Here is a 22914-nt window from a genome sequence, read left to right on the forward strand (position 1 = left end):
CACGGGAAGGACTGGGTCCTTTGGTCCAGCCGAACCGATTATTGATTGTAAAGAGTATGTTCGGTTACTTGAAGGCTATATGCGGCCAATCATAGACTTCGTGTTCTCAAACAACGATGTCACGTCATCGTGCCACAATTGTTCGCGATTGTCTGAAGGACAATTTGAGCAAATGACTTGGCCACCCAAATTGCCCGACATGAATGCCATCGAACATTTATGGCATGTAATCGAGAAGTCGGTTCGTACACAGAATCCTGCACCGGCAACACTTCCGCAATTATGGACCGCTATTGAGGCAGCGTGGCTCAGTGATTCTACAGGAGACTTCCAGCGACTCATGAAGTCCAGTCGATGTCAAGCTGCTGCACTATGCCGGGCAAGGGGAGGTCCGACCTGATACTGGGAGGCATCCCATGACTTTTGTCACCTCAGTGTATTAGATAGACTAAGTATGAAGTTCTATACCTCAGATATGTAACTACAGAGAAAAGATCATCGTGCTGACTAAATCTGAGACCGGAACAGCCGATTTCCAGAGGCCGTTTGTGTAAAAGAACTGACGATGGCAAAACCAGTCAAAGTTTAACAGGGAGCCGGACTGCTCGACAAACTAGGAATGTATGAGTTGCAGCTTTGTGAACGTGGCTGTTGCCGTCTTAGGAGACGGGAGTGTACGCAGCAAATGATGTAAAGGAAAGGGCAACATTTGTTCAAGAGTAGTTGAAATAAACTTTCCAGTTCCTGTTCTCTGTAACATGAATGAGTGGGCCCAAGTCATGGTACGATAAAAACAACCCAAAACATTACAGAACCACCTGCGGCCTGAATTCCGTCCTTCAGAACATGCCGGTTAAACGTTTCATCGGATCACCGGCGCACTCGCGGCACTCATCATTTGAAAAGTTGAAATAAAATCTGTCTCGTCGGACCACAATACACGGCTTCAGTTAGCTACTATTCAGTTTCTTAGTCCACTGCGAAAAGTGGGAGTTGACTCTATATAGTAAAAAATTAGAGGCCATCCACATGAGTTCTAAAATGAACCCATTTACCTTCGTTTACATGATAAACCATTCAAACCCAAAACCTGCCAATTCAGCTAAATACCTAGGGATAACAATTATGAACAACTTAAATTCGAATCATCACGTAGATAATTTTGTGGGGAATGTGAACAAAAGACTGCGTTTCAATGGCAGAACATTTAGAAGAAACGATAAATCCTCTAAAGAGACTGCCTACACTATGATTGTCCGCTCTCTGCTGGAGTAATGCTCTGCGGGAGTATACATATTACCAGGTAGGACTGACGGAGGACATACAAAAAGTTCAAAGACGGGCAGCTCGTTTTGTACTGTCACGGAACAGGGGAGAGAGTGCCACGGATTTGATACGTGAGTTGGGAAGGCAATCACTAAAAACAAAGGCGTGTTTCGATGCTGCGAGGTCTTTTCACGAAATTTCAATCTCTAACTTTCTCTCCGAATGCTAGAACATTTTCTTGACGACCACCTACACAGGGAGATATAATCATCGTAGTAAAATAAGAGAAATCAGAGCTCGCACGGAGAATTAAGTTCAAATGTTCAAATGTGTGTGAAATCTTATGGGACTTAACTGCTAAGGTCATCAGTCCCTAAGCTTACACACTGATGATGATGATGATGAGGTCCCATACTCCGAGGAGCGTAGGGGACGATGCGGGAGACCCGCACCGCCGTACTAGGCAAGGTCCTAGCGGAGATGGTTTGCCATTGCCTTCCTCCGACCGCAATGGGAATGAATGATGATGATGAAGACGACACAACAACACCCAGTCATCTCGAGGCAGGAAAAATCCCTGACCCCGCCGGGAATCGAGCCCGGGACCCCGTGGGCGGGAAGCGAGAACGCTACCGCAAGACCACAAGCTGCGGAAAACTTAACCTAAACTATCCTAAGGACAAACACACACACCCATGCCCGAGGGAGGACTCGATCCTCCGCCGGGATCATCCGCACAGCCCATGACTGCAGCGCCCTTGACCGCTCGGCTAATCCCGCGCAGCGGAGAATTAAGTGTTCGTTTTTCCCGTGCGCTGTGTGAGAGTGGAAGGGTAGAGAGTACTGCGGAACTGATTGGATCAGCTCTCTGTCAAGCACGTAATTGTGAATTGCAGAGCAGATGTAGATATGTCGCTGTACGCAGTGGCTTTTTTTTGTCATCAGTGTCTTCTGACTGGTTTGATGTAGCCCGCGTCGAATTCCTCTCATACACTAACCTTTTGATCTCGGAGTAGCACGTGCACCCTATTTCCTCGATTATTTGTTGGATGTATTCCACGCTCTGTCTACCCCTGCAGTTTTGCTAAGTACCCGACTCCAAATGGTCATTGCATGCACTGAGAGTCTTGCCGAACGGAGTGCCGTTGGCGGGACCTTTTGCCGTTTTATTCACACACGTGTCAATGTCACCTCCGTATGTAGTCACACCACAGAAGGGCGCGAAACAGGAGGGCTGAAAAAGGCTAAGTAGATTAGATTAGTTTAGATTAATACCTGTTCCATAGATCATGAATACGACACTTCGTAATGATGTGGAACGTGTCAGGTTAATAAAAGATGTCTGTACAACATATTACATACACAAAATATTGCATGACACTAATGCTTAAGTTTTTTTTTGTTGTCATCTAGAAATTCTTTTAATTTATTTTTAAATGTTAGTTGGCTATCTGTCAGGCTTTTGATGCTGTTTGGTAGGTGACCAAAGACTTTTGTGGCAGCATAATTTACCCCTTTCTGTGCCAAGGTCAGATTTAACCCTGCATAGTGAAGATCATCCTTTCTCCTGGTGTTATCGCTATGCATACTGCTATTACTTTTGAACTGGGTTGGATTATTAACAACAAATTTCATAAGTGAATATACATACTGTGAGGTTACTGTGAGGATCCCTAGATCCTTAAATAGATGTCTGCAGGATGACCGTGGGTGGGCACCAGCAATTATTCTGATTACACGTTTTTGAGCAATGAATACTTTTCTGCTCAACGGTGAATTACCCCAGAATATGATGCCATACGAAAGCAGTGAATGAAAGTAGGCATAGTAAGCTAATTTACTGAGATTCTTATCCCCAATATTTGCAATAACACTAATAGCATACGTAGCTGAACTCAGACGTTTCAGCAGACCATCAATGTGTTACTTCCAGTTTAACCTCTCATCAATGGCCACACCTAAAAATTTTAAAAATTCTACCTTAGCTACAGACTTCTGTTCAAAGTCTATATTTATTACTAGAATTGTGCCATTTACTGTACGGAACTGTATATACTGTGTTTTATCAAAATTTAAAGAGAGTCCGTTTGCTGAGAACCACTTAATAATTTTGTGAAAAACATCATTTACAATTACATCACTTAGTTCTTGGTTTTTGGATGTTATTACTATACTTGTATCATCAGCAAAAAGAACTAACTTTGCATCTTCATCAATGTGGAATGGTAAGTCATTAACGTATATCAAGAACAGTAAAGGACCTAAGACCGAAACCTGTGGGACCCCATACTTGATAGCCCCCCAGTTTGAGGAATCAGCTGTTGTTTTAACATTACATGAACCACTTATTTCAACTTTCTGCATTCTTCCAGTTAAGTACCCTTTGCTGCTTCGGATCGAGGCCAGATTTCGTGGAATAGTTTCGAACGGCCGCTAGCGATTCAACCCTGCACATCAGAGCAGAAATTTCTGTCGCACTATTCTCCAAAAGGTTACGATGAGGTTCAGTGGATTTCCTAGCCCTCGATATCCTTAGAGAAGGTTGGAATCGTCCGAGGGACGCCAGCAGCGTCGAAGGTTTTCGAGAACGTCGTCCTCGGCTCATCACACAGCGAAATGTGTGAGAATCAACGCCCTATGGAAACAGTGGTTTCACTGACGCCTTATATGCCACCCCTAATGCTTTTCGTGTAGGTTCCGGGCGACGGTGTGTGTGAAATTTTTTTTCTTATCCACCCACAAGAAGAAAAGGCGATTTCAACGCTGGGCGTCGCGGTGCTGACCTCTAGCGCAGATGCGTCAAAATAAGGGGTGAGTGTGGGTAAGAGGGGGTGCGACGACCTTCCCATAGTGTGACTGTCCACTGTGGCGTTGGACATAGTTTTTGGTGAAATTTGGTGCCAATGTGACTTCATTAACCCACCTGACACCTCACATGTCGACACCTTGCTGTTTGAAGAGTCTCCGAGCCCGAGGGCGGCACCATATGGCGGCACGCTTCTGGACCGTTACAGGGGAGTGTTGTAGGCACCTTAGAGCCAAATTTCAAACTTATCAGGCGCAATGGGAAACAATTACGCGGTTTCGAAAAGGTGTTCTCTTAATTGTGTTGCGCAGTGTATAATGAAGTACTTTGTGAAAGAAGAGGCGTAAATATTGAGTTAGATCTAGATAAGATTCGAAGCAAACATTGGCGACTTGTTTTAAATATCTAGAAATGAAAAACTGTGAACTTCACAAAATGGCAAAAAAACTAGTAGCAATGAGTCACAGTTGGAATCGGCCAACTGAAAAACATACCTGGGTGTAACACTTGGTAGGGATATGAAATGGAATGATCGCACAAGCTCAGTCGCGGGCAAAGCGAATCGTAGACTTCGAGTTATTGGTAGAATACTATGGGAAAGCGATCAGTCTACAAAGAAGATTACTTACTAATCATTCGTTCGACCCATTCCAGAGTATAGACGAAGTGTGTGGGACCCATACCAAATAGAACTGACACGAGATGTTAAACGTATACAGAGAAGGCCAGCAGGAATTATCACCGGTTTGTTTGGCCCATGGGAGGATGTCACAGAGATGCAGAAGAAACCGTACTGGCATACTGCTCAAGACAGATGCAAACTATTTCGAGAAAGCCTACTTATAGAGTTTTAAGAACCAACTTTGAATGATGACTCTAAGAGTATACCACAACCCCCTACGTATCGCCCCCACTGCTATCATAAAGACTAGACTAAATTAATTACAGCACGCACAGAAGCGTTTAAGCAATTGTTCTTCCCGCGCTCCATATGTGAATGGAACGGGAAGAAACCTAATAACTGGTGCTACGGGACGTACCCTGTGCCATACACTTCACAGTTGTTTGCAGAGAATCTACAGGTTGGTCCATTGATAGCGACCGAGTCAAATATCTCACGAAATAAGCATCAAACGAAAAAACTACAAGGAACGAAACTCATCTAGCTTTAAGGGGCAAACAATGTGGCGCTATGGTTGGCCCGCTAGATAGCGCTGCCATAGGTCAAATGGATAACAACTGCGTTTTTTAAAAATAGGAACCTCCATTTTTTATTACATATTCGTGTACTTAAAGAAATATGATTGTTTTAGTTGGACCACTTTTTTTGCTTTGTGATAGATGACGCTGTAACAGTCACAAACATACACTCCTGGAAATGGAAAAAAGAACACATTGACGCCGGTGTGTCAGACCCACCATACTTGCTCCGGACACTGCGAGAGGGCTGTACAAGCAATGATCACACGCACGGCACAGCGGACACACCAGGAACCGCGGTGTTGGCCGTCGAATGGCGCTAGCTGCGCAGCATTTGTGCACCGCCGCCGTCAGTGTCAGCCAGTTTGCCGTGGCATACGGAGCTCCATCGCAGTCTTTAACACTGGTAGCATGCCGCGACAGCGTGGACGTGAACCGTATGTGCAGTTGACGGACTTTGAGCGAGGGCGTATAGTGGGCATGCGGGAGGCCGGGTGGACGTACCGCCGAATTGCTCAACACGTGGGGCGTGAGGTCTCCACAGTACATCGATGTTGTCGCCAGTGGTCGGCGGAAGGTGCACGTGCCCGTCGACCTGGGACCGGACCGCAGCGACGCACGGATGCACGCCAAGACCGTAGGATCCTACGCAGTGCCGTAGGGGACCGCACCGCCACTTCCCAGCAAATTAGGGACACTGTTGCTCCTGGGGTATCGGCGAGGACCATTCGCAACCGTCTGCATGAAGCTGGGCTACGGTCCCGCACACCGTTAGGCCGTCTTCCGCTCACGCCCCAACATCGTGCAGCCCGCCTCCAGTGGTGTCGCGATAGGCGTGAATGGAGGGACGAATGGAGACGTGTCGTCTTCAGCGATGAGAGTCGCTTCTGCCTTGGTGCCAATGATGGTCGTATGCGTGTTTGGCGCCGTGCAGGTGAGCGCCACAATCAGGACTGCATACGACCGAGGCACACAGGGCCAACACCCGGCATCATGGTGTGGGGAGCGATCTCCTACACTGGCCGTACACCACTGGTGATCGTCGAGGGGACACTGAATAGTGCACGGTACATCCAAACCGTCATCGAACCCATCGTTCTACCATTCCTAGACCGGCAAGGGAACTTGCTGTTCCAACAGGAAAATGCACGTCCGCATGTATCCCGTGCCACCCAACGTGCTCTAGAAGGTGTAAGTCAACTACCCTGGCCAGCAAGATCTCCGGATCTGTCCCCCATTGAGCATGTTTGGGACTGGATGAAGCGTCGTCTCACGCGGTCTGCACGTCCAGCACGAACGCTGGTCCAACTGAGGCGCCAGGTGGAAATGGCATGGCAAGCCGTTCCACAGGACTACATCCAGCATCTCTACGATCGTCTCCATGGGAGAATAGCAGCCTGCATTGCTGCGAAAGGTGGATATACACTGTACTAGTGCCGACATTGTGCATGCTCTGTTGCCTGTGTCTATGTGCCTGTGGTTCTGTCAGTGTGATCATGTGATGTATTTGACCCCAGGAATGTGTCAATAAAGTTTCCCCTTCCTGGGACAATGAATTCACGGTGTTCTTATTTCAATTTCCAGGAGTGTATAAGTAAGTGGTATCACGTAACATTCCGCCAGTGCGGACGGTATTTGCTTCGTGATACATTACCCGTGTTAAAATGGGGCGTTTACCAATTGCGGAAAAGGTCGATATCGTATTGGTGTATGGCTATTGTGATCAAAATGCCCAACAGGCGTGTGCTATGTATGCTGCTCGGTATCCTGGACGACATCATCCAAGTGTCCAGACCGTTCGCCGGATAGTTACGTTATTTAAGGAAACAGGAAGTGTTCAGACACAAGTGAAACGTCAACCACGACCTGCAACAAATGATGATGCCCAAATAGGTGTTTCAGCTGCTGTCGCGGCTAATCCGCACACCAGTAGCAGACAAATTGCGCGAGAATCGGAATCTCAAAAACGTCGGTGTTGAGAATGCTACATCAACATCGACTGCACCCGTACCATATTTCTATGCACCAGGAATTGCATGGCGACGACTTTGAAAGTCGTGTACAGTTCTGAACTGGGCACAAGAGAAATTACGGGACGATGACAGATTTTTTGCATGCATTCCATTTAGCGACGAAGCGTCATTCACCAACAGCGGTAACGTAAACCCGCATAATATGCACTATTGGGCAACGGAAAATCAACTATGGCTGCGACAAGTGGAACATCAGCGAACTTGGCAGGTTAATGTATGGTGTGGTATTATGGGAAGAAGGATAATTGGCTCCCATTTTGTGGATGGAAATCTAATTTGTGCAATGTACGCTGATTTCCTACGTAATGTTCTACTGATGTTACTACAAGATGTTTCACTACATGACGGGATGGCGATGTAGCCTACTTCCAACATGATGGATGTCCGGCACATAGCTCGCGTGCGGTTGAAGCGGTATTGAATAGCATATTTCATGACAGGTGGATTGGTGGTCGAAGCACTATACCATGGCCCGCATATTCACCGGATCTGACGTCCCCGGATTTCTTTCTGTGGGGAAAGTTGAAGGATATTTGTTATCATGATCCACCGGTAACGCCTGACAACATGCGTCAGCGCATTGTCAATGCATGTGAGAACATTACGGAAGGCGAACTACTCGCTGTTGAGAGGAATGTCGTTACACGTATTGCCAAATGCATCGAGGTTGACGGACATCATTTTGAGCATTTATTGCATTGATGTGATATTTACAGGTAATCACGCTGTAACAGCATGCGTTCTCAGAAATGATAAGTTCACAAAGGTACATGTATCACATTGGAACATCTGAAATAAAATGTTCAAACGTACCTACGTTCTGTATTTTAATTTAAAAAACCTACCTGTTACCAACTGTTCGTCTAAAATTGTGAGCCATATGTTTGTGACTATTACAGCGCCCTCTATCACAAAGGGAAAAAAGTGGTCCAACTAAAACATTCATATTTCTTTACGTACTACACGCATATGTAATAAAAATGGGGGTTCCTATTTTTAAAAAAAAACGCAGTTGATATCCGTTTTACCTATGACAGCGCCATTTAGCGGGCCAACCATAGCACCATCTGGTTTCCCCCTTCAAACTAGACAAGTTTCGTTCTTTGTAGTTTTTTCGTTTGATGCTTATTTCGTGAGATATTTGGCCCGGTCACGATCAATGGACCACCCTATATATAGATGTGAATGAAATGCAGTTGTTCCACATTAATGTTCACATAGTCTACAGCTGTCATGGTGCTTTTGATTACCACTACAGCTCCCAAGGAAGCCCAGGTGAAAGTCCCTCATAGCATAATACAGTCCCCGCCGGGCTGCGTCTGTGGCACGGTGATGACGTCGTATCCAGATACGACCAACGAACTGGTGTAACGGGAAACGTGATTCATTCGTCGATGCGACAAGTTTCGCTTGAACCACCATCCAGTCTCGACGATCCTGTGCCCACTGCCTTCGTACCTGACGATGAGGTTGGTCAATATGGGAGCACTTAGGTGTTGCCAGGTAAGGAGCTCCGTGTGCGCTGACCTCCAACACCTTGCTTTCACCGTCCTTCAAACCCTTTTCATTGATGTTCACAACACTAGCACATGAGCAGCCGATCTGCTTTTGCGGTTCCAAGATGCTCGTTCACAGGAGTCGGGCCAAAACAATCTACCCTTTGTGAAAGTCGCTTAGATCAGTGGATTTCTCTGTTTGCGGCCCGTACCGTCGCGTGAATTATTCCCCATTGGTCTTTGCTCTGTTTATATACTTTTAGTTTTACGTCACATGACTGCAACGTCACAAGGCATCATTAGGTCTCACAATGGGTAGTAATTCTCATGTTTTGACTTATCAGTGCAGATTAGATGGGTTATCGGGTAAGTCATTAAGAGATAGTGAATGGACTCGGGGAGAAACGAAACTTAGGGCACAATATGACTAAATGAAGAGACATGATGATGATGATGATGATGTTTGGTTTGTGGGGCGCTCAACTGCGTGGTTATCAGCGCCCGTACAATTACCCAATCTTTGCTCAGTCCAATTTCGCCACTTTCCGGGATGATGATGAAATGATGAGGACAACACAAACACCCAGTCATCTCGAGGCAGGTGAAAATCCCTGACCCCGCCGGGAATCGAACCCGGGACAAATGAAGAGACAGGGTGATATGACACATCCCACAGCATCAAGGAATAATTAATTTGGTATCGGGGATGTGGGAGAGGACGGACGTAAAAATTGTAGAGCGATATATGTGGTGTCTGTTCTTTTGGATATCTCCGAAAGAGCTGACGCCAAAGATATAATTAAGTCTATGACGGCCAGTGATTCCTTCAGTGCAGATGCACGCCAGACTCTATCTTTTATGTGAATCGGCGAGATGCCACGAAAAATGTGGCTAATGACAGGGCCACTACATCAGTAGTGTGTGGTATAAGTTGAGAATTTGGGTCTGAAGGGAATCGTGTTCCTTGTAGTCCATACGGTGTGGTGACGGCTGGGCCCAGACGGCATAGTAGTCAGCGCTTCTGCCTAGTTAGCAGGAGACCCGCGTTTGAATCCCAGTCCTGCACAAATTTTCAGCTTGCCTCACTGATTTAAATCAATGTCCACTAGCAGCTAATGTCTTTAATTTCCTTGTTTCTTAACTATAGAGGGAGACAAGGTTTGACTACAGTTAATAGGTGCAAAGGAATGTGGAGTACAGCAGATATGCAGAGATGTTAAGACTTGCACAGGACAGGTTATCATAGCCTGCTCCATCAAACGAATCTTTGTGGAGGGAGGAGGGGAGGGGGGGGGGAGGAGGAGGAGGGAGAGAAGACTACAACTGTTAAAGTACTTGGGATGCCTTGCCTACAATAAATGAAAGTATGTAACGATATTAGTCTACAGGTGTGAGCTAGGTGCTATTCACTGGCGTAATTATGGATTGCAAAAATTACCTGTGCTTTGCTCGGATGAGGACCACCTTGGAACTCAATAGTTCCATAGGCATTGGTAGGCGAGGCTTGGGTATGCTTGGCTGGACTCCACGGCTCTTCCACCACTCCTGTCGTCGCTGCCTCGACGTCGATGCCCTTGCCGCAGTGATAGGTCAGAGTCTGGCCGCAGCAGCATCTGCAGAAAAGAGAAAGAAAGGTGGAAGCTGAGTGCGGGATTCATCGGCACATCATGCTCGCTTTATGCTCTCAAATTACAATAGTTTATTTAATTCTCATCAGTTTTGGATATTTCCCGATAAGCATTCTTGCGACTCGAGTACGGCAAGTCATCTGAAATGTTTCATGTTACTGTGCTACATTTGATGAAGCTGGATGTTTCTTAACTGAGGCGAACAGCTTCGACACAGAGAGAGTGCACTGATCCAGAGTTAGCCTTCCCAGAATGCGAGCCAAAAGCTTTATACTACATCGCGACAGATTAAGAAAAAATTAGTACTTCTCTGTAACTAAATATTTTCTTTTTTTTTAAAAAAAGTTGGAGAACTATTTTTAGGTATATTCTTTTTATTTCCTTCGTTGGACGAAAAACTAGTTACAGAAATATACTTTGTTTGTAATTCATGTACACTAACCAGCCAGATCATTATGACCACCTACCTAATAGCCGGTACGTCCACCTTTGGCACAATTTTAATATTTTGTTGTCATACTTGTGCGTGTTTGGTTCCATACAATGCTAAATACAATTCGTCATAATATTTTTTAAAGTTCTTCAGTTCGTCGACGATGAATTGAACTTTTGAGAGGAGATTTAAAGCACCAGATTTTGTGTTGTCTGTGAAATGCAGCATTCTCAGCAGAATTTCGAAACGGTCTTTACTCATTACATTTCGTGGGAATGTTTGGATAAACAGTTGATCCTGAGGCCAATATAAAAGTATGCATCCACAAAATCAATCATAACAACTACTTTATTTCATCCTTGACCGTTGGCAGCCATTGATTCAAGTGTTTGGACACCACTGTCGTTTTTATGGCGTAGATATTGATTTGTTCACTGATATCTCGGATTCTCACTGTGGCAGCACGGGCACTCGTGAAATGCAGAGTCTTCGGATGGTTGCCTTGAGGATCAAACCAAGTACTTTGATCATTTATTGAAACATCTGACGAGTTTTCACTTTAGAATGAAGGCTATTGCATTACACGGTCACGTTTACGTGGTATACACAACACACTCGATTAATCACTATCTTCTCGTCGCGACAATTTTACTACTATAGGCAACAAAGCAGTTTGAAAATAAACGCCGTGAAACTAGCCGCTCCGTATACAACTGTGTCTTTCTCTTACTGGCCATCCCTTGGAGGTTGTCGTCTTACCATACCACTTTTGTTTATACTCCATCAACAACCATAAAATGATGTGCTTGCAGTTTGTTAACTTACACAGCTCGACGACAATTGCCGAGCCAATTTTTTCCACGGCAACGCCTGTGAGTTAGATGGCACGTGCCGCTTCGCCGGCGGATGGGTTGCCGGCCGGCAGGCGATAACTGGGCAAGCAACCGGCGGCTCGCATGCCGGATCCGCCGCACGATTTAATTCACTCAATTCACTCCCACCCGCGAAACAAATTCGTAAGGTTTCACTTAATGGTTTGTCGACTGGGACTGCTTATCTCATTGCCGCATCTTCTCTTTTCATTCTTTCTCGTATAAATATTAGTAAATAATTCTTGTCTTTGCGGACGTATTACAACACTTGGGCTATTGAAATTGAAGGTAATTTACGCTGAGGTGACAAAACTCATGGGATAACGATATGCACAAATACAGATGGTGGAAGTATGGTGTACACAAGGCATAAAAGGTCAGTTCATTGGTGGAGCTGTCATTTGTAATCAGGCAATTCATATGAATAGGTCTCCGACGTGATTATGGCCGCACGACGGGAATTAACAGACTTTGAACGCAGAATGGTAGTTGGAGCTAGATGCATGTGACATTTCGGAAATCATTAGGGAATTTAGTATTCCGAGGTCCACAGTGCCAAGAACGTGTTGAGAATTCCAGATTTCAGGCATTACCTCTCACCACGGAAACGCAGTGGCCGACGGCCTTCATTTGACGACCGAGAACAGCAACGTTTACGTAGAGATATCAACACTAATAGACTGGCAACACTGTACAAATCAATGTGGGACGTACGACGAACGTAGGATAGTGAGGCGAAACTTGGCCTTAATGGGTTATGGCAGCAGACGACCGACGCGAGTGCCTTTGCTAACAGGATGACATCGCCTGCTGCGCCTCTTGTGGACTCGTGACCGTATCGGTTGGACGGCGACTGAAAAACAGTGGCCTGGTCAGATGAGTCATGATTTCAGTTGGTAAGAGCTGACGGTAAGGTTCGGGTGTGGCACAAAACGTTCGAAGCCGTGGAGCCAAGTTGTCAACAAGGCACTATGCAATCTGGTGGTGGCTCCATAATGGTGTAGGCTGTGTTTACATGGAATGGAATGGACTGGATCCTGGCTATGTTCGTCTACCTGGAGACCATTTGTAGCCATTCATGGACTCCATGTTCCCAAATAACAATGGGATTTTAGTGGCTGTCATTGCGCACAACTGTTCGCATTTAGTCTGGTCGATTCAAACGAATGATTTGGTCACCCAGACCGCCCGATATGAATCACATCGAACGTTTATGGAACATAATCGAGAGGTCAGTTCGTGCACAACATTCTGCACCAGCAACGCTTTCGCAATTATGGACGGCTGTAGAGGCAGAATGGCTGAATATTTCTGCAGGGGACTTCCAACGACTTGTTGAGCCCATGCCACGTCGAGTTAATGCACTACACACAGCGGAAAAAGGAGGTCGAATACGATATTTCGAGGTATCCCATGATATTTGCCACCCCAGTGTAAAACATATACACTACTGGCCATTAAAATTGCTACACCACGAAGATGACGTCCTACAGACGCGAAATTTAACCGACAGGAAGAAGATGCTGTGATATGAAAATGATTAGTTTTTCGGAGCATTCACACAAGCTTGGCGCCGGTGGCGACACCTACAACGTGCTGACATGAGGAAAGTTTCCAACCGATTTCTCATACACAAACAGCAGTTGACTGGCGTTGCCTGGTGAAACGTTGCTGTGATGCCTCGTGTAAGGAGGAGAAATGCGTACCATCACGTTTCCGACTTTCATAAAGGTCGGATTGTAGCCTATCGCGATTGCTGTTTATCGTATCGCGACATTGGTGCTCGCGTTGGTCGAGATTCAAATGACTGTTAGCAGAATATGGAATCGGTGGGTTCAGGAGGGTAATACGGAACGCCGTGCTGGATCCCAACGGCCTCGTATCACTAGCAGTCGAGATGACAGACATCTTATCCCCATGGTTGTAACGGATCGTGCAGCCACGTTTCGATCCCAGAGTCAACAGATGGGGGCGTTTGCAAGACAACAACCATCTGTGCGAACAGTCTGACGACTTTTGCAGCAGCATGGACTATCAGCTCGGAGACCATGGCTGCGTTTACCCTTGACGCTGCATCACAGTCAGGAGCGCCTGCGATGGTGTACTCAACGACGAACTTGTGTGCACGAATGGCAAACCGTCATTTTTTTCCGACGAATCCAGGGTCTATTTACAGCATCATGATGGTCGCATCCGTGTTTGGCTACATCGTGGTGAACGCACATTGGAAGCGTGTATTCGTCATCGCCATACTGGCGTATCACCCATCATGATGGTATGGGGTGCCATTGGTTACATGTCACGGTCACCTCTTGTTCACACTGACGGCACCTTGAACAGTGGACGTTACATTTCAGATGTGTTACGACCCGTGGCTCTACCCTTCATTCGATCCCTGCGAAACCCTACATTTCAGGAGGATAATGCACGACCGCATGTTGCAGGTCCTGTACGGGCCTTTCTGGATACAGAAAATGTTCGACTGTTGCCCTGGCTAGCACATTCTCCCGATCTCTCACCAATTGAAAACACCTGGTCAATGGTGGCCGAGCAACTGTCTCTTCACAATACGCCAGTCACTACTCTTGATGAACTGTGGTATCGTGTTGAAGCTGCATGGGCAGCTGTACCTGTACACACCATCCAAGCTCTGTTTGACTCAATGCCCAGGCGTATCAAGGCCGTTATTATGGCCAGAGTTGGTTGTTCTGGGCACTGATTTCTCAGGATCTATGCACCCAAATTGCGTGAAAATGTAATCACATGCCAGTTCTAGTATAACATATATGCCCAATGACTACCCGTTTATCATCTGTATTTCTTCTTGGTGTAGCAATTTTAATGGCCAGTAATGTATCATTTTACGTGTATAGACTTAAGCGAAGAATGAAATTTCGTAGCAAGGTCAGGAATCGAACCCGGGTTTTCTGCTTACTACGCAGGTGCGTTAGGCACTAAGCCACTTTGTCACAGCGATTCGTAAAACTGCATGAATTACTCTGGCACGCCTCTCTCCTGTATCCAAGTTCTCAGTGGCATCCAATTCTACAGTAAACTCCCCCTTACACATGAACGTGGGCATATCTGTATGAGACCCGTAAAGTCCCTAAAATTGAGTCATTTCTTTTGTGTAACTTACTAGCTGCAACCAGCGGCTTTTATATGCGTTTATTTTTCCATGGTGATATTTCAAGATGGGTTCATCTAGAGATGATTTCATTTATTTGTGTCTCGTGAACATCTTTCCTTTACTAACAGTGTTGGAGAATTTTGCGACGGAAGACTTTAAGATAGCTGTTTTAATGCATCGTAAATAAAGAAACAAATTTCATGACGCCTATATAAATGTGACATCTGAAAATGGGATGAATATAAAATGAATGTACTCTTAAAAAACACGTGCTTCGAGGCGAAATTTGTTCGTGTGACGTGTTGGGAAAGGTTTGCCATTCATAGTGGTGCGGTACCCCGTAAACATGAACATCACTGACGCTATAATTTTGATTTCATGCGTTACGAGCGCTGCTATCGCGTTGGGTGACGAGGCGGCCCGCGAGCTTAAGTAGGTACGTGAATCAGGCCTGCGGGTCACCAAAGTATGCCCATGCCAGCGTCTGGCTCAACACACGTCAGACGGTGGTCGTCACGAACGACTGCCGCTTCAGCGGAAAGTGAAAGCGCAATAAAACTGGCTCCACGCTGAACGTGTTGAACGCACATACTTGTGTTGCAGTAGAATACTCCCATCAACTTGTAAGTACCTCGTGTAGAGGGAGACAAAGGCACGAATACAGTAAACTGGTTCAAATGGGTATAAGCTGCAGTAGTTACTCAGATGGAGAGGCCTGCAAAGAATTGAGTAACGTCGTGATCTACACCAAACCAGTCTTCGTACTGAAGACAACAACAGGACAACAATAATAAACCAAAATATTAGCGAAATTAACGGTTTAATAACATGTCGCCTGCAAGAGCGGATGTAAATCTCTCACGTATGAAATACTAAAGTCTGTTGATCAATACATGTATGAATCAACTGGTCAAAGTTAACCGTCTTCTATTACCTTAAAAAGAATTTGTATGTGAATGTATTGCTACCAGTAAAAAATACAAATAATAACATAAAAAGTAGCTGAAATATATGTAGTGCGGACGCTACAACATGACATCTGGCCGCGAGCGTAAGCGAATGATAACCTAAACCGCCAGAGGGGTGTGAAGAGGTGCGGACGAACAAGCCCCGCCTCCCTCCCGCAGGACTGTGAGCTTATACCCATGATTTTTGCTCCTGCAAAACCAGAACCGACACATGTTCAAAGGGATCGTCTATCCCTTCTGGGGTCGCACTCGAACCCCAAGATGGACCAGCATTGCTTACGTCCCCCATTTCAAATCTAGAAAAGATAGAAAGTAACGCACAAGACAAAATAACGCGGTCCTGTACAACTCATCCGGTTACGGCAGTGTTATAAAGAGGTGTTCAGGTAAGACCTCTACAACTATCCTCCACAACCACAGTCAAAAACAAACATCCTCCTCCCATCACCCCCCTACCCCCCCCCCCCCTCCCCGCTCCCCACACACTTGAACCTGCCACGTTATTAATGTCCGCAAAATACGTCGTACGCTGCCTGAATCCTCCACCAGGCGCAGCTTGCTGCTCTCGTGAATATCGCTGACAATATGGTTCCAGAAAGCCCGGCATCCGAGTCAGTTCCAGCAAATCTACTTGCATTTACAATGCAAGAAGCGATTACTGTCGATACTAGCAAGTGGTCATCACAGTCAGAATTGGGAACCTTGATTTGATTTGATTTGGACAGGGAAGCTAAAACAGCTTTGGTCTAACCCGTCACTGCCCGTACCGAAACCGAGTTTATTGTGCGGTATCGCTCCCTGTATATCTATTAAAGCCAACCAAAGCCCTTAAATAGTGCAAGGAGTCCCTTTATCAGTTTTTTGTTGTACACAATTTCTTCAGATCTAGTTGTCCCGAAAAATTCTGTCTTTTGCTCTCCAATGCCGGCATTCGAAGATTAGGGGTGTGATGCAGTTTCTTCACTCTCATCATAGACCCTACATTTAGGGTCTTCTTCCGTGATACCCACTGTATGTAGGTGTTTTTTTTTTTTTTAAATTCCCATGGCCAGTCATCAGTCCAACTATGAGTTCTATCAGTTTCCTGTTCAAGCCCAGGATTACAGAGCTTCTTTTAAAACAAGGCTTTAGCATCATTACATTAACATGGTTCAAATGGCTCTGACCACTATGGGACTTAACATCTGAGGTCATCAGTCCCCTAAAATTTAGAACTACTTAAACCTAACTAACCTAAGGACAGCACACACATCCATGCCCGAGGCAGGATTCGAACCTGCGGCCGTAGCGGTTGCGCGGTTCCAGACTGAAGCGCCTAGAACCGCTCGGCCACACCGGCCGGCCCTTACCATGTTTTTGTTTATAGAACTTTGTCCAGTATTCTACGTGCTGTCTTCTAAGCTAGTTCCGTACTTCTAGATCGATCATAGCCTTGGTGATCATCAGGACAGGTTACGGTCCAATGAATGGAGTCTTTGCTCCCACCCTTGTTAATCTGTCGACTTGTTCATTGCCACCGACTCCTGAGTGGCCAGGGACGCACTCTAGGTTTATCCTATTGCTCCCTCCTAGCTCCACCAGAGCCCTGTGACATTCTGCAACAATCTTAGATCTTGTTGCAAAGATCCAGTTTTTACCAGTTTTGTGTCTGTACGCACCAACTGCTGACTTCATGTTGACCCAGAGGTGTAGTGGAGGCATGTCCAGCATGGTTCCCATCCCAGCGGTTGGTGTGCTGCTAATTCCGCCTATTATGGCTAAGCAGGCCAGTCTCTGACCCTCAGCAAGCTCCTTAACTGCAACCTGCTGTTCTACCTTCTTCCACCACACTACGGCCCTGTAGGGGTCCTAGGTCTAACCACCATGGTGTGTATCCAGTGCATACCTCTGGGGCTTAGGCCCCAGTTTTTGCCACAAGTCCTTCTGGTACTCACTAGAGTACCTTTCGCCTTGGAACAGATGCTCTTAATGTGAGGGGTTAATGTTAGTTTCTCATCTAAGGTCACTCGTAGATATTTCACTATCCCCTTCACGGGTAGAGTTTCATCGAAGAGCTTTAGAGTCCAACTTGAGTGTTGGATGTGCTTCTTCGTGAATGATACCACAACAGTCTTCTTAGTATTAGTCCTTAGATCCTGATTGGCCACCTTACTCTTACTTCTGGTCAGGTGGTGTTCTTTGATAATGCATCGATCACGAAGTACCAGCCATGAAAAACATGCGAGTGTACATAACGCATACACTATTCCGCTAGTTTGTAAGAGAACAGTACTTGATCAGAAGTATCCTGACACCCCTAGTTAATTCGGGATTAATTGCTAGAGGTAATGAGGGGCGGGTCTGCTAGTAAATACAGTGGAGGGAGGGGGGAAGGGAGGAAGGATGTATTGCGCTATCAGCAGAAAAGGAGTAACAGAAGAATTGGCCTCTCAGGTGAGCTCAGTGACTTCAAATGTGGACTAGTCACTGGATGTCTTCTGAGTAACAAATTCATCGAGACATTTCAATCCTTCTAAAAATACCTGACCGTTGGTAATGTGGTTGTGAAGTGGAAGCGCGACAAAACACTCACAGCTAAACCAAAACCAGGCAGATCTCATGTACTATGGGGCAGGGACCAGCGAGCATTGCGGAAGATGGTCGTAAAAAATGCGTGAACTCAGTGGAAGGAGTAACTTACGGGTTTCAAACTGCTACTAGCAGTCCAGCTAGCACAATGACTGTGCGTGGCGAGTTAAAAAGAATGGTCGAGCAGCTGCTCACAAGACTCACAGTTCCATAGGGTGAGCCACTAACTATTGCCGCCAAGAATAACTCCGAAAGTACGATAGGAGCTGAAAGGTTCCTGGGGAAAAAGTTACATGGGACAACGGAGGCCATAACATTGTTCCTAGGTGGAGTTACTTCAGAGATATGAAGGTCAACCTTCTTTTTTTTTTTATTGGGGTGTTATAGTTTGGAACTTATTTCCTGACAGCGGCTATCGAGACGAATCAAATGATGTGTAACAGTAAGGTCTTTGAAGGTCAACGAAGGTCACAAAACTGGCATGAACGTCCATTTACAGAAGATGTTCGAAGTGATGACCGTCGGTATGAATGCAGTGCTGCCATCTCTTCATCATGGATTGAGTGGTTTTCCTTATCACATCGGCACTTATTGAAGCACAAGCTCTGACAATTCTCTCACGCATATCTTCAGGTGTAGCTGGGACGTCTTTATAAACAATGTCTTTTACGAATTCCCACAAGAAAAAATCCAGAGGCGTCAAGTCTGGCGAACGAGCAGGCGAAGACACATCTGCTTCCCGTCCAATCCAACGATTTGGGAATTGTCTCTGCAACTCATTTCTAGCCATCAGCAAAATATGTGCCGGACGCCCATTGCGTTGATACCACATTCTGTTCCTTGTTCCTAAAGGTATTACTTCCAATAGCACACCTAATGTTTCTTGCATGAATGTGGTGTACTTCCTACCATTATGATTTCCTTCGATGAAATAGGGGCCTATAATTCTGTCCTCCAGAATCCCACACCAGACATTCACCGACCACGGTGTTTGGTGTGCAACTTGCCGCAGTGAACGTGTATTTTCAGCTGCCCAGTAATGCAAGTTAAGCAAATTAACATTTCCATGATTCGTGAATGTAGCCTCATCAGTAAGTAAAATCAAATCAATAAATGTGTTATCCTCGTAATCTGAAGTTGAGCCCATCGGGAGAATAAAATGCGACGCATACAAGCCGTACCAGTTAATTCTTGATGGAGACTGTTATGGTATGGATGATATTTATGGCGATGCAGAACACAAACAACACTACTGTGGCTGATGCTAGATGCCCTTGCGATTTGACGCGAACTAAGAGAAGGATCTCGAACCACAGTGGAAAGTACCTGTTTCCTCGTTACTAACTTTCCTTTGCCGGATATGTTTCCGATGTGTTAAAGATCCAGTCGTTCTCAATTTATCATACACATATTTAAATGTACGACGTGTAGAGTGAGTACGTTGAGTATATCTTCAGCGTATAAGTCCCTAGGTCTCACGGAATTTCGCTGGCATTCTCCGTAAATGAGAGGCAGGCATATCGACTTGTTCTTCTAAGGAATACATCATTCACATTCGCTGTCCTCTCCTGGTAGCTGCGAGGTCAGCGTGACGAAATGTCATACTTAACGGCCCGGTTTCGATTCCCGGCTGGGTCGAAGATTTTCTCCACTCAGGCACTGGGTGTCGTGTTATCCTTATTATCATCATTTCATCCCCAACGATACGCAAGTCGCCGAAGTGGCGTCAACTAGAAAGACTTCCACCAGGCGAACGGTCTACCCGACGGAAGGCCCTAGCCACACCGCATTTCCATTTCCATATCCGACGATACTAGTCTTACCGTTCCTATTAATGTTGTATTGCGAAACCGTCGAATGGTGTTTACACGTCAATGGCACGTTAGATGGATACGCCGTATTCTGCAAATATTTACTATTTACACAATATACGAGAGAGAATTGTCAGAGCATGTTCTTTGATAAATGCCGAAGTGATAAGGAATGCCACTCAATAAGAAAATTACAGGACTGCATTGATACCAATGGTGATAGTTTCGAACACCTTCTGTAAATGGGCAATCATGTCACTTTTTTGACATTCGTTCACCTTCAAAGACCTTACTGTTACACGTCTTTGGATTCGTCTCGATAGCCGCTATCAGAAAATAAGTTCCAAACTATAGCATCCCTTAAAAAAAAAAAAAACAACAACAACGAAGTTGATCATATCTCTGACGCGACCGCATCTAGCAACAAAAAACCAACGTTATATTATGGCCCCCGTTGTCTCACAAACTTTTCAGCTGCTATCATATTTTCGGAATTATTGTAGGTAGTTGGAGACTCACCCCGTATAGTGAACGCCAAGCGACGCTAGAGGAGATGGAAAGAGCGGTGTCACTGGACAGTGTGACGTGGGGTGATGGAACACGCTGTATCATCTGGCAAGCTGATGGAAGGCTTTTGGTTGCCGAATGCCTGTGTAGTGTTAACAGTGGCCTACGAAGGACGTCGAAATGGTACAGGGATGTTTTTCGCGGTCAGGGTGCACTCACCTTATTGTGCTTAAGAAAACGCTAAATACGGAAGGCTATGAAAATATTTCCCAGCATCCTTTACTGGGCCATGGACCTTGCCGTTGGTGGGGAGGCTTGCTTGCCTCAGCGATACAGATGGCCGTACCGTAGGTGCAACCACAACGGAGGAATATCTGTTGAGAGGCCAGACAAACGTGTGGTTCCTGAAGAGGGGCAGCAGCCTTTTCAGTAGCTGCAGGGGCAACGGTCTGGATGATTGATCTAGCCTTGTAACTCTAACCAAAACGGCCTTGCTGTGCTGGTACTGCGAACGGCTTAAAGCAAGGGGAAACGACAGCCGTAATTTTTCCCGAGGGCATGCAACTTTACTGCATGGTTAAATGAAGATGGCGTCCTCTAGGGTAAAATATTCCGGAGGTAAAATAGTCCCCCATGCGGATCTCCGGGCGGGTACTACTCAAGAGGACGTCGTTATCAGGAGAAAGAAAACTGCCGTTCTATGGATCGGAGCGTGGAATGTTAGATCCCTTAATCGGGTAGGAAGGTTAGAAAATTTAAAAAGGGAAATGGATAGGTCAAAGTTAGATATAGTGGGAATTAGTGAAGTTCGGTGGCAGGAGGAACAAGACTTTTGGTCAGGAGAATACAGGGTAATAAATACAAAATCAAAAACGGGTAATGCAGGAGTAGGTTTAATAATGAATAAAAAAATAGGAGTGCGGGTAAGCTACTACAAACAGCATAGTGGACGCATTATTGTGGCCAAGATAGACACAAATCCCACGCCTACTACAGTAGTACAAGTTTATATGCCAACTAGCTCTGTAGATGATGCAGAAATTGATGAAATGTATGATGTATAAAAGAAATTATTCAGGTAGTGAAGGGAGACGAAAATTTAATAGTCATGGGTGACTGGAATTCGAGAGTAGGAAGAGGGAGAGATGGAAACAAAGTAGGTGAATATGGATTGGGGGAAAGAAATGAAAGAGGAAGCCATCTGGTAGAATTTTGCACAGAGCATAACTTAATCATAGCTAACACTTGGTTCAAGAATCATAAAAGAACGTTGTATACATGGAAAAATCCTGGAGATACTAGAAGGTATAAGATAGATTATATAATGGTAAGACAGCGATTTAGGAACCAGGTTTTAAATTGTAAGACATTTCCAGGGGCAGATGTGGACTCTGACCACATCTATTGGTTATGAACTGGGACCTGGATAAACTGACTAAACGAGAGGTTGTACAGAGTTTCAGGAAGAGCATAAGGGAACAATTGACAGGAATGGGGGAAAGAAATACAGTAGAAGAAGAATGGGTAGCTTTGAGGGATGAAGTAGTGAAGGCAGCAGAGGATCAAGTAGGTAAAAAGACGAGGGCTAGTAGAAATCCTTGGGTAACAGAAGAAATATTGAATTTAATTGATGAAAGGAGAAAATATAAAAATGCAGTAAGTGAAGCAGGCAAAAAGGAATACAAACGTCTCAAAAATGAGATCGACAGGAAGTGCAAAATGGCTAAGCAGGGATGGCTAGAGGACAAATGTAAGGATGTAGAGGCTTATCTCACTAGGGGTAAGATAGATACTGCCTACAGGAAAATTAAAGAGACCTTTGGAGATAAGAGAACCACTTGTATGAACATCAAGAGCTCAGATGGAAACCCAGTTCTAAGCAAAGAGGGGAAAGCAGAAAGGTGGAAGGGGTATATAGAGGGTCTATACAAGGGCGATGTACTTGAGGGCTAAATTATGGAAATGCAAGAGGATGTAGATGAAGATGAAATGGGAGATAAGATACTGCGTGAAGAGTTTGACAGAGCACTGAAAGATCTGAGTCGAAACAAGGCCCCGGGAGTAGACAACATTCCATTGGAACTACTGACGGCCTTGGGAGAGCCAGTCCTGACAAAATTCTGCCATCAGGTGAGCAAGATGTATGAGACAGGCGAAATACCCTCAGACTTCAAGAAGAATATAATAATTCCAATC

At 45.4% G+C, this 22914-nt stretch overlaps 1 protein-coding gene across 1 annotated transcript in view; it reads right to left on the bottom strand.

The window, feature by feature from the left end:
* Window positions 1–16469, bottom strand: part of LOC126188678 (transient receptor potential cation channel trpm) — a 179544-nt gene extending 163075 nt beyond the window's left edge. The window contains exons 1-2 of the mRNA XM_049930284.1: window positions 16354–16469; window positions 10240–10414 (exon numbers count right to left, since the gene is read on the bottom strand). Of these exons, the coding sequence (XP_049786241.1) occupies window positions 10240–10414; window positions 16354–16469 (291 nt within the window). The remainder of the gene's footprint in view (window positions 1–10239; window positions 10415–16353) is intronic.
* Between the last annotated feature and the right edge of the window lie 6445 nt (window positions 16470–22914).

The sequence above is a fragment of the Schistocerca cancellata genome, chromosome 5 (assembly GCF_023864275.1).
Source record: "Schistocerca cancellata isolate TAMUIC-IGC-003103 chromosome 5, iqSchCanc2.1, whole genome shotgun sequence".
Taxonomy (NCBI): Eukaryota; Metazoa; Arthropoda; class Insecta; order Orthoptera; family Acrididae; genus Schistocerca; species Schistocerca cancellata.